Source organism: Engraulis encrasicolus, chromosome 24, assembly GCF_034702125.1.
Source record: "Engraulis encrasicolus isolate BLACKSEA-1 chromosome 24, IST_EnEncr_1.0, whole genome shotgun sequence".
In the NCBI taxonomy this organism is placed as follows: domain Eukaryota; kingdom Metazoa; phylum Chordata; class Actinopteri; order Clupeiformes; family Engraulidae; genus Engraulis; species Engraulis encrasicolus.
In genome coordinates, this window is record NC_085880.1 from 9099677 (window position 1) to 9112176 (window position 12500).

General features: G+C 47.4%; 1 protein-coding gene and 1 long non-coding RNA gene across 2 annotated transcripts in view; one reads left to right on the top strand and one right to left on the bottom strand.

The window, feature by feature from the left end:
• Nucleotides 1-12500, top strand: part of LOC134441327 (signal-induced proliferation-associated 1-like protein 2) — a 202163-nt gene that overhangs the window by 133376 nt on the left and 56287 nt on the right. Inside the window, exon 13 of the mRNA XM_063191596.1 lies at nt 11184-11450. Within this exon, the coding sequence (XP_063047666.1) occupies nt 11184-11450 (267 nt within the window). The remainder of the gene's footprint in view (nt 1-11183; nt 11451-12500) is intronic.
• LOC134441328 (uncharacterized) lies at nt 3639-5005 on the bottom strand. Its single transcript, XR_010033140.1, has 3 exons — nt 4904-5005; nt 4447-4591; nt 3639-3989 (listed from the first exon to the last, which is right to left on the bottom strand). It is a non-coding gene; the product is annotated as an uncharacterized LOC134441328 (long non-coding RNA).

Consider the following 12500-nt stretch of genomic DNA (forward strand, 5'->3'; position numbering starts at 1 on the left):
CAGGTCACTTCTCTCTGAAGCCTTGCCAGATTCACTCACTACACACACACACACACACACACACACACACACACACACACACACACACACACACACACACACACACACACACACACACACACACACACACACACACACACACACACAAGCACCACTAGTCCTTTTATGTAAAGGCAGGTCACCTCATTCTTCAAAAGCCTTGGCACATACACCCCCCCCCCTGCCTCCGCACTCCTTAACACAACTCTCCAACTAGTTCAGTACTCTCACCCCCCACCACCCCCACACCACCATCATTTGCCTCACCCCTGTCACCCTCACTCAAAGCACCTCCACACACAAACAAAACACACCGCAACACCCCCACCCAACCCTCCCTATCCCACCATCACTCCGCCAGCCCACCACTGCCTCCAACCTCTCCTCCACCGCAACCACCTCCTCCAGTGGAGCTGTGCCCTGGCAGACCCCCAGGGGGATGGGAACTGAGGGCTGAGGGCTGGTTTTGGGGTGGTGGGAAGCGGCTTGGAGGAATTGTGTTTTGATGGGCGGTCAGGGGGCCAGTCATTCAGCTTCTGCTGCACGTCAGGTGGAAATGGGAAAGACCAACTATGCTCTGAGGCTGTTTAACCTCAAACCACACACTGACCCACCCCTCCACCCCACCCCACAGCACCCCATTGATCCTGGCATTCTCTTTCACTCTCTCTGTCTCTGTGTCTTTATTGTTCCTTCTATCATCGGTTTACCGTTTTAACTCTTTCTGCTATTCTTGCTCTTTGTCTTTTCATGTGTGTTTCTATTAGTATCTCTTTGTTCTCTCAGTCATTCTATAGCGCTCACTCTCTCCCTCTCCCTCTCTCTCCCTCTCTCTCTCTCTCTCTCTCTCTCTCTCTCTCTCTCTCTCTCTCTCTCTCTCTCTCTCTCTCCTTCTGCTCGGCCCCCCACCCCCTTTGCAGAAAGAAAGTTAATGTTGCATGTAATGGCTTGAGTGCTGGTGGGTAGGCCTGAGGGTCTGACAGTGTGCCTGCCTGCCTGCCTGCCTGCGTGTGTGTGTGTGTGCGTGTGTGTGTGTGTGTGTGTGTGTGTGTGTGTGTGTGTGTGTGTGTGTGTGTGTGTGAGTGTGAGTGTGTGTGTGTATGTGTGTGTGTGTGTGTGTGTGTGTGTGTGTGTGTGTGTGCGCACGCTCGTGTGTATGTCTGTGTGTGTGCGCATGTGCATATGTGTGTGTGTGTTCCCCCATCTGCTCTGTGCAGGGGAACCCATCACCGGCTCAAGTGACGCTTAAGCAGATATTTGGGGTTCCTCTGAGGCCGGAGGCTGCAAGTGCGTTTGAATATTTCAGAGCTACGCCGGTGCACAGACTGTGTATGTGCGTGCGTGTGTGTGTGTGTGTGTGTGTGTGTGTGTGTGTGTGTGTGTGTGTGTGTGCGCGCACGTGCATGAGTGCATTCATGCGTACACTTTGTGTCTGTGTGTGTGTGTGTGGTGGGGGGGGGGGGGGGGGTTCTGGGTTTGCATGTGTGATATTTGGGATTCGGATGGGCTACGGTGTGTGTGTGTGTGCGCGTGCACGTGCACGTGCGTGAGTGCATGCGTGCGTGCGAGCACGTGTGTGTCTGTGTTTGCATGTCTGTGATATTTGGGGTTCCACTGGGGCATAGAGTGTGTGTGTTTACAGCTGTTTTATTACCTCCCCCATGTACACACTAGCAGAAGCAGCAGGCCAACAGACCTCTCTCTCTCTCTCTCTCTCTCTCTCTCTCTCTCTCTCTCTCTCTCTATGTCTCTATCTCTGTCTCTGTCTCTCCATTTCGGTCCCTGTCTCTCTCTCTCTCTGTCTCTCGCTTTGCTCTTCCATTTCATTACAACACACACGTGTGCACTTGTGAGTTTGTACACATACCACACACAGACACGCTTTTTTTGGGGGGGGGACATAGGCAAGCGTACACACTAACACGCACACACACACACACACACACACACACACACACACACACGCACACACACACACACACACCTCTTTACCCCGAGAGAGAGAGAGGCTTCATCTCCTCAGTTCAACTCCACTTCCTCAGCATTAGATCCAAAAGACATGATGTAGCCGCCGCGATTGCTGCGCTCGTATTTATTTTTATAGGCTGCTATCGTTTCGCCTCATGGACGCCCAGTGAAACATCTCTAATGGCCGCCGCGCCGTGTGTGTTGTTGTTGTTTCCGTGTCCCTGTGTGCTCCGCAGCACCGTGCCGCTCTGATGGGGTAATTTAGAGGCAGCCGAGGGTGCTGTTTAGATTTCCGGCCTCTTCATCATCGTTTCAGCAACACACACACACACACACACACACACACACACACACACACACACACACACACACACACACACACACACACACACACACACACACACACACAAGGTCAGCAATAAGCAAGATCTGTTGGTGGGTGTGGGGGGGTGGGGCTGTCAGGAATAACAGCTGATAATGAACATGAGGGCCAATTTCAGGTGTATTGTGCTGAGGAAGGGATTTCTACCTGCCGGGGAGGTGGACTGGGTCTCTATGGAGGCGTTTTGGGCCTCCCGGTTGGTTTGTTGTAATTGCGGGGAATTGCCCCTGGGTTCAGTTATGGTAATACGCCATATTGCAAAAAGGATCCCTCTGTTGTGTGTGACACCATATGCACACACATTTCACACACTCACAGACATGCTCACACACATACTCACATACTCACACACACGCATGCATGCGCACACACAAGCATGCACACATACACACTATCTCTATGAAACAACACATACTCACACTCGCACTCTCCCTTTGTGTCTGTCTCTCCTTCTCCCTCCCTCTCTCTCTCTCTCTCTCTCTCTCTCTCTCTCTCTCTCTCTCTCTCTCTCTCTCTCTCTCTCTCTCTCTCTCTTTCTCTCTCTCTCTCTCACGCGCACACACACAGAAGCAAAAGACGCCCAATCCGCAAGCGCAGATGCAAAATTGACCTCATAAGGTCATTCACGTCTGTCTGCTTATGAGTGATTCTACGATTTAAGGAAGAAGAAATCCGCACTCACAAACTGCGTCTCATTATTTATTTATATTACCACCATGTCCAAAAAGCAAACGCGTTTCGGCTAACAAGCCTTCATCAGTGCGTGGTGATTCTACGATTTCCCTACGCTTTTGGCAAAAGCAAAATGTCAAAGTATTTCTACCATGAAGACTCGAGAGGCAAATGAACGTTATTAACATTTATTGAACAATAGACATGATACAAAAATGCATGAATCCGTTTGGCGAACAATTACACTTGACACAAAATGCATGAATCTGTTTGGCGAAGGTTCCCGTCTTCGCGTTGAACTCCGGGGTAGGACAGCATATCCTCCAGCGGAGATGGAGGCGGGCGTAGCCTGCCCCCTAACAGACGGGAACCACTGGTGACGGTGGACGGAGGGGTGGTGGTGGCTTCAAAGTCGGCTTAACTGGAAAGCAGAGAACAGAATGAGTGGTTTTTAAACAAACGTGAATGTGATCCATTGGCTGAGAGGGAACGATGCATGAGTGATGCGTAACGGGGAATTCCCGAATCTCGCGTTGTGATTGGTTGACGACCCTGGGCAATGATGCCGCATGTATGATCTGTCAAAAGGGAGATTGGATGGTTAGCCTAGTAAGTTTGACAGCCGAGAAATTCGAGTCTCCCTGGTAGAATTTACGCAAGCTCCCATTTCTACCATGAAGACTCGAGAGGCAAATGAACGTTATTAACATTTATTGAACAATAGACATGATACAAAAATGCATGAATCCGTTTGGCGAACAATTACACTTGACACAAAATGCATGAATCTGTTTGGCGAAGGTTCCCGTCTTCGCGTTGAACTCCGGGGTAGGACAGCATATCCTCCAGCGGAGATGGAGGCGGGCGTAGCCTGCCCCAAAATAGAGATTAGAAGTGAACTCACCTACCGCTTACAAGGAGACACCATCTGAAAGACATGAAAAGTTAGTTAGATGATTGGTTGATGATAGACGGAAGATGAAGGATGATGGGTGATGATGATAACGATGATGATGATGATAATAATGATGATGATAATGATGATGATGATAATAATGATAATGACGATGACGATGATGACAATGATGATGATGATAATGATGATGATAATGATGATAATGATGACAATGATGATGATGATGACAATGATGATAATGATGACAATGATGATGATAATGATGATGATAATGATGACAATGATGATAATGATGACGATAATGATGATGATGATGATAGGAGATAAGTGATAGGTGATAGGTTGGAAGACAAGTGATGATAGATTAAATGAGATTATAAATGATAGGGATGTTCTGAGGCTTAAGCTTATGGGCGGTGGTCTAGCGGAGGCATGAAGCATGTGATGATGGTGATGATAATGTCGGTACCTTAGGCTATGCGAGAAGACATGGCGCGGATGCGCTGAGAGCAGAGAGACAGCAGAGCGTTATGATTTGATTGGTAGATGCACCTTGGTCAGGAGAGCGCTGAAAACTTAGATTATGACAGTAGGTAGAGAGCCGGAATCGTGACCTAGGAGAGAGAGTAGAACATGGTGATGAATGAGTAAATGAATGGATGGATGAATGAATATATGGTATGATAGTTGACATCATGGATAAACAACACCATGGCAACTAGCCAGGCTGGTTCAATGTTACAAAATATAGAGATAACAGGCTTACATACCACTATAAAATCAATCTGATAGATGAGAGAAGGATAGAATACAGACATGACCGGGTGACCGGAGCGATAGCCCCCCAAGAGATAGAGTGAATGCCGCCGGTGCGGCAAAATACCACCGTCACCAGAAATGAGAATAGAAAACATAAAGTTACAGACCAGATATAGCATGCTTCAACGACGTGATGAGGAGTGAGGCAAATGCAGGAAGCGTATGCGCCAGACGACCAACGGCCCAGCGCCTTGATCGCAGTAGGGGACAGACCCCGCTTGGCGGCCGTGGTGGCCACGGCGATTCTGAACGAATCCAAGAGGTGCATTTACCTCTTGGGCGAGGAATGAGAAGAACGAAACAGAGTTAACAGAACAGAAACAGTACACTGAGCCAGATGACAAAGCGAGGAATGAGCCGAATGCAAGACGCACATGCGTCGGACGACCAGCGGCCCATTGCCTTGAAAGCCTGCACTATGCGGGCGTCTGCCCAGAGTGGTGAGAGAGACAGCTTTAGACAAAGCATGAGTGGCTAACATTAAAAGACAAGCTCCTCGGCCAGGATAGTAGAAAGGTCAGGTTAGAACAGAGGAGAATCGGCAGACAACTGGTAATCATGACCTAAGAGAGGGAGAAAGCAGAGCTTGTAGCTGAAACGAACAATGAATGAAACGCCAAGAAAACATCTCGACCAAGAAATAATAACACCATGTCAGTTATGATTAACACCTACGCGGTGTGGCGCGGTGAATGCTTGTGCAAAGCAGGCATTGACACAGGCAGTGGGGCGGATACCCTGGTTGGTTGAGAGAGACAACTTGCGGTAACTGCATGATTAGACTAGCGATAAAAAAGGATGGCACCTTAGTCAGGAGAATGCAGAAAGTGCGAGCTTACAACAGAGGAGAGTTGGAGAGCCGGTTATCGAGACCTGAGAGGGACAGAGCAGAAAGCTGAAACATCACTGAATAACGGCACCAGAACAAAAACGGCATATCAAAATAGACATAAACTCCTACTCGCTACCAGTGGGTAGCTGCGATAAGTTTGTCATGCAGGATGGATGAGGATACCGATACAACCAGGTGACTGGCGTTAAAGTTGGGGCGACAGCCCAGTGCGATGCTGAGGCGATGGCCCATTGTGATGCCGAGTTGTGATGTTGAGCCGTGGTGTTGAGGTGCGACAGCCCAGGGCAATGCTGAGGTGTGTCGTTGATGCACGAGCCCTGAGGCGCCGGCCCAGGGTGATGTTGAGTCGCCGGCCCAGGGTGATGTTGAGTCGCCGGCCCAGGGTGATGTAGAGTCGCCGGCCCAGGGTGATGTAGAGTCGCCGGCCCAGGGTGATGTAGAGTCGCCGGCCCAGGGTGATGTAGAGTCGCCGGCCCAGGGTGATGTAGAGTCGCCGGCCCAGGATGACGTTGGGGCCGATGCCCAGTCCAGTGTCGGGGCCGATGCCCAGTCCGTCGTCGGGGCCAGAGCCCAGTCCATCGTCGGGGCCAGAGCCCAGTCCGTCGTCGGGGCCAGAGCCCAGTCCGTCGTCGGGGCCAGAGCCCAGTCCATCGTTGGGGCCAGAGCCCAGTCCATCTTTGGGGCCAGAGCCCAGTCCATCGTTGGGGCCAGAGCCCAGTCCGACGTTGGGGCCGATGCCCAGTCCGACGTTGGGGCCGATGCCCAGTCCGACGTTGGGGCCGATGCCCAGTGCATGACGTAGCGTATGCCCTACGTGGAGCGGCAGGCGCACGTGTATGTGAAAGTGTACGGGAAAGCAGCAGAGACCACCATCACCAGATATGAGAAAACAAACACAATACGACACATCACAGTCCGAGCGCCCTGACGATTCCAATGAAGCCTAAGGGCACGAGTGGTGTACAGAGTGAGAGGGTTAGCCCATAGATGGCTACCAATGGGATCAGAACCCTGACAGGACTCCATGGGCAGAGTTTCATGTATAATTTAAGTATGATTATTAACGGTCATCATCGATGTACTTCCCACGGATATCACTCATTTATTTACTTAAATTTGGACGGTGTATATGTAGCCCATTGTGATCAGAATAACTCGAAATAGACAAGGCATTGCAACCGGCTACAATATCCCTCGATGCGACTGGGCGCAGGCCGAAAGCCCCGCGTGATCTTTAAAGGTACACTGTGCAGGAAATGGTCAAAAAAAAAAGAACAGCAACTATGCTGCTCGTTGGAACTGAGCTGCCTATTGCCAAATTTGGTCTTTACATGAACATTTACCATGTAATAAACAATATTTTCTAGTATGGTCCAAGTAAAGTCATTTTTTGGTGCTAAAAATTGCTATTTGGTAAATTCAAAAATGGTGGACCATGGAGAAGATCCCCCCTTACATGTAAGAAAAGTGCAATTTTTTTTCAGTCATAAGGAATACTTGGAATTTGATGGTGGGGTAAGTATTCATGAAAAAGGTAATTAGTGAACTGGCAGCATGAAGTCTGGAAATAAACAACTAAAAATCTCACAGTGTCCCTTTAACTTAATCCAGCCCTGAATGACTTGAAGCGGGAGTGAGGAAGCAAGGTACACTTATCAATACAAACTGCAGGCAGTGCGATGACATGAGGTGATGATTGGCAAGCGCGCATAAGCTTAATGTGCGATCCAGCAGTCTAGGCCTACGAACCGAAGATATAACTCTTAAAAGTCAACGAGACCGCCACATGGGCCAGTCCATGCAAACGAAAACGTAAAATAGGCTCGTGTTGTGGGCATAGGCTACTGAACGGAACATTGAAAATAGGCAGGTGCAAACTGATGAACGCACGACCGGAATCCACGTGAATGAAAAACTGTAGGCGGTGCTACGGCCCGTAGGCTGAGGTCCTTGCAACATCGCTCCGGAACATAGGAAGTATACGTTTGTAATCAAGACAATTAAGAACGAGTGCAAGGCTCTGCAATGTCCTCCGTCCGGTGTCGTGACAGGCAGTAGCACGAAACAACACAGAAGGTAATGTCGGGTTATGCATGCGGGCGAGGCGCTTCGATATATAAGTAGCCCATTTAAATCTGTATCCCCAGCAAACGTTCCAAAAAAGCCACATCGACCGGTTCATAAATGCTCTATAATATTGGCAAGCGAATCACCAGTCCATCCGCAGCAGATGAGGCCGACGAGGACCAAGTAAATTGTGACTCGCAGTACCCATAACGCCTCCGAAAAAACAAATGTGCTGAGCAGATAAGCTGGCTAAGTGCGCGAGGCGCAACGAGAGAGCACCGCGGGCCCAGTTACTTCGAATCCGCCCTTCCCCAGCAAATGTTCCAAAAGTCACTCTAACCAGTTCATGGAATTCTCCCAAGTGACCGCAAACGAAACGTAGGCCATCAGTCAACCAGCGGCAGGCGAGACTGATATCCGAGACAGTGCAACAAGCCGAGTATGAGGCATAAGAGGCGACTTGCCTGGACAACAACTTCCCCGCAAAAATAGTCATTCGCTGAGATAAACGTTCCCTGGGTCCGCAGGACAAGTGAAGGGAAAGCCGCCAGGTTACTCACGAATTACACCAGTTCGGGGAAATCCATCCACAGGCAGGCTAGTTCAAAAGCAAATCCACAGAAATCAGGGAGCGGCGTGCCAAACAAATTGATTGAAGCCTTGCGAGAAAATGATTAGGCTATTAAAAAGCACCGATTGCGTGCCACGCGTTTGAGCGGTTGGAAATCCCATCCCAGCAACGGCAAGGTGAGGAGTTATCAAGTAACCAGGTAGAAAATAAACAGAATGTTTGATAACGAAAACGCCGGACAGCCACTTCAAAGTCGGCTTAACTGGAAAGCAGAGAACAGAATGAGTGACTGATTTTTAAACAAACGTGAATGCGATCCATTGGCTGAGAGGGAACGATGCATGAGTGATGCGTAACGGGGATTCCCAAATCTCGCGTTGTGATTGGTTGACGACCCTGGGCAATGATGACGCATGTATGATCTGTCAAAAGGGAGATTGGATGGTTAGCCTAGTAAGTTTGACAGCCGAGAAATTCGAGTCTCCCTGGTAGAATTTACGCAAGCTCCCATTTATCAGTATTTTTTTTTCAACTAAATGACCAAGATGTTTACATAGTGTATATATTTAAGTTTCCAAACAAACTAATTGCAAAGCTTAATCTTAAATCATTTGATAAATACTCTAATGAAAGCGAACATTTGCTTAATTATTTTGTCAACAGTGTTATGGACAAATACTATGTCATTTCAAACATATATAAAAATACTACAGAGTTGAAACAATATATGTTTGAAAGTGCTTATGTCCCTTAGCAGTAATGTTGTCATTAATCTGTGCAACTGATATAGAAAATGTGATTGTTGAGCTTCATAAGTAGGATTTTATGAGTCACTGTGATACAGACTGACACATTTTTCATCATAAATCCCTGTAACGTCTGATTTGAATATAGTCACCCTCCTTACACAAGACTTCCTTCTCCAGAGATAATCCCTAGTGTATGTTCCTAGGATTCTTCCAACACATAAGGGATCAATAGCGCAAAAACACTTTCAAAACAGTCAACGGTGTAACTCAACTGTGTTACGGTCAACAGTGCAGGGGAACAAGTCGGCACTTTTATAGGAGAAAAAAACAGAGCAGACAAACCCATCTCCCTAGAACACTAATTATTTTGTTTGTTTGTCTGTCAATATGGATATAAATGGGCAAAAACATACTCCTCCTCAACTGTCACCAGTGTTGCCAGATTGGGCTGGTTCCCGCCCAATTGGGCTGCTTAGGATGGCCGTGTGCGGGTAAAAATGGCATCTATCAGAAAAACCTTCCCACTGCCATATAAATCAATAGAATTTGGCGGGTTTTTAGGGCGGATTTTGATCATTTTTTGGGCTGGAAATCATCAGCCTCATCTGGCAACCCTGACTGTCATACTTAATTGTAACACCATTGACGGTAACACCGTTGACATTTCAGCCATTTTTATGGTGTGCTAACTGAGGACCTCAGAAGTTCCACCACAACACCTTAATCAATTCATGTATCTGTATGCTTTATCTGTGTTTTTCTACATGTGATTTCTAATTCAGATTCTTATGAATATGTTGATAACACTGTTGACAGGCAATTTTCCCGCTATGAGAACATGAAAAAGAATGGATTAAATTATGGAAGGTTGGAGCTCAAAATTTACCAAAAAGTCTTCCCGTATCCTGCCAAAGAGGTTATGACATCACGTGATGTTATTCGTATGGCCTAAGACCAAACCATTACTGATTTATGGAGGCGGTTTCAGACCGTGACACGGTTAACACAGTTTTCGTGGACACACACAAAATGGCAAATTTCATGTATAATGGAAAGGACAGTGGTCTTTCTGACAGTTTTGTCATATTGTGATGATTACTGTGAATCAACATTTGCAATCGTCTTGGGCAAAACAAGTTTCTTTACATGCTAATATGAAGACTGAATCTTACATTTGGAAAACAGGACGGCATGAAAACGCCCAAAACCAGTATTAAATATTCATTCTTGCTGAGGGAAATAATGCTATGTCTACACTTTCTGTATTATATGAAAGATAAATGTTTTCTAATGTCCAAAACATCATTGGATGCAGTTAATAGTTAGTGGAATTGCCAAATAAAATCCACGGACTTAAAAGTGTAGGCGAATTAGAGAATCACTCATATATTTCCTCCTTTTTTCCTAGGGCCATGTGGTTGTATTCCACCAATTTATGTTTTCTTTTCGAGTGCAACATTTTTCACTCCAATTGCTGGGATCTTGTCTACTACATGCCTTTGTTATGTCCATTGTTTCGTTTGTTTGTTTGTTTTAATAATCTCTGTTTTCTTTTCCCTTTCTTTCTCTCTCTCTCTTTCCCTCGCTCTGTCTCTCTTTTCCCCTCTCCTCGTTGTCCACTCCATTCTTTCTCTCCTATTCTTTTCTCTCATTATCCTGCCTCTGTATCATTCCGCTTTTTTTCTCTACTTTACATTCTGCGTCCTCCACTTCCTTTTCTTGTTCTTTGTCCTTCACCTCTCCCACCTATTGTCTATCTCTTTCTCTCTCTTTCACTCCTTTATCACTTCTTCATCACTTCTCCTCCTCCCCCACTTATTCCTTCTTCACATATTCTTTCACATATTCTTCTCTCCTGCTATTTCTCCATCTCTTTCTCTCTCTATCACACTTCTCCTCCTCCTCTTCTTCTCTTCCCCATTCTCTTCTTCTCCACCTCTCCCCCTCCCCACCTCCCTCTCCTCTCCTCTCCTCTTTCTCCTCCTCCTCCACTCTTCCTCCTCTTCCCCCTCTCCTCTCCTCTCCTGTTCCTCTCCTTTCCTCCCCATCCTCCCTTTCCTCTCTCTCCTCCTCCTCTCTCTCCTCCTCCTCCTCCTCTCCTCTCCTCCCCCCCTCCTCCTACTCCTCCTCCTCCTCCTCCTCCTCAGGGGCTGTTCGGAGCTGTACCGCATTCCCATGGTGGAGTATAAGCTGGACAGCGAGGGCACGCCCTGCGAGTACAAGACGCCCTTCAAGCGCAACACCACCTGGCACCGCGTGCCCACGCCGGCCAACCAGCCGCTGCCGCGTGGCTCGCCCACCCAGGGGCCCGAGCGCGCCATGCAGTGCCAGCAGATGCTGCAGCACGCACAGCAGTCCTCCTCCGCTATCCCACGAAGCACCTCTTTCGACAGGAAGCTGCCCGACGGCTCCAGGTACGCTCACCGCACACCGTTTAAGTAGCCCCATAATGCACGCCTTTCCACCAGTGGAGTGCTGTAATAGACATTGAAAAGATAGTTACTATAGCACTGCATTAATATGGCATAACACAAGGCCTTTAGTAATGCACTAAGATTTGGTCATTGCCATTCTGGTAACAGAAATGTTATAAGAGCGTGTCTTAACGGGGTCAAGGTGCTTATGCACACCTGTAGTTGAACAGGTGAGAATATTATCCCAGTGAGGCTGTCATTCACGTGTAAGGCCACAAGCAAGTAACTTTAACTGCTTTGCACAAAGCCTGTGTTATAACCTAAGGCTTAAGACTGACGGGTCCATCCTTACAAAGGCTAGCACAACTTTTATGTCATCCTATTATCTTCAGGTAAGGTTCTTTCGCCTGAAGGAGGTTGGATGACCAATATATTGCATTTAAGTTATTTGCTGGTGAAATAGACAGTGTGCGGGATGTTTCTTACACTTGAATGGTTACTCAAACACCACCACCGTATTCGTACAGTAAATACAGTATATTGACATGTCACAGAGGCTTCTATCACACCCAGATCTTACACACACACAAAGACACAAGCGCGCGCACACACACACACACACACACACACACACACACTCACACACACACACACACACACACACACACACACACACACTCACACACACACACAAACATGCACACATACTCTCACTCAGAGAGAGAGAGAGAGAGAGAGAGAGAGAGAGAGAGAGAGAGAGAGAGAGAGAGAGAGAGAACCACATATACATAAACCAAACCACAACTCAGAGTGGAAAAGCATGTGCTTTATGTCCTGACTGTTTGGAAATGAAACCCTAATGGTTTCCCAGCTGGGTCAGGACTCACTCAGGACACATGCACGCATGCGTGCGCTCACACAAATTACAAAAGCTCAGCACAACACACACACACAGCTACACACAAACAGCACTGCAATTTGACTGCAACTTTAGCCAGTATCTCTACGTACATTACTAATAATACATACATTTAAAAAAAGAATACACAG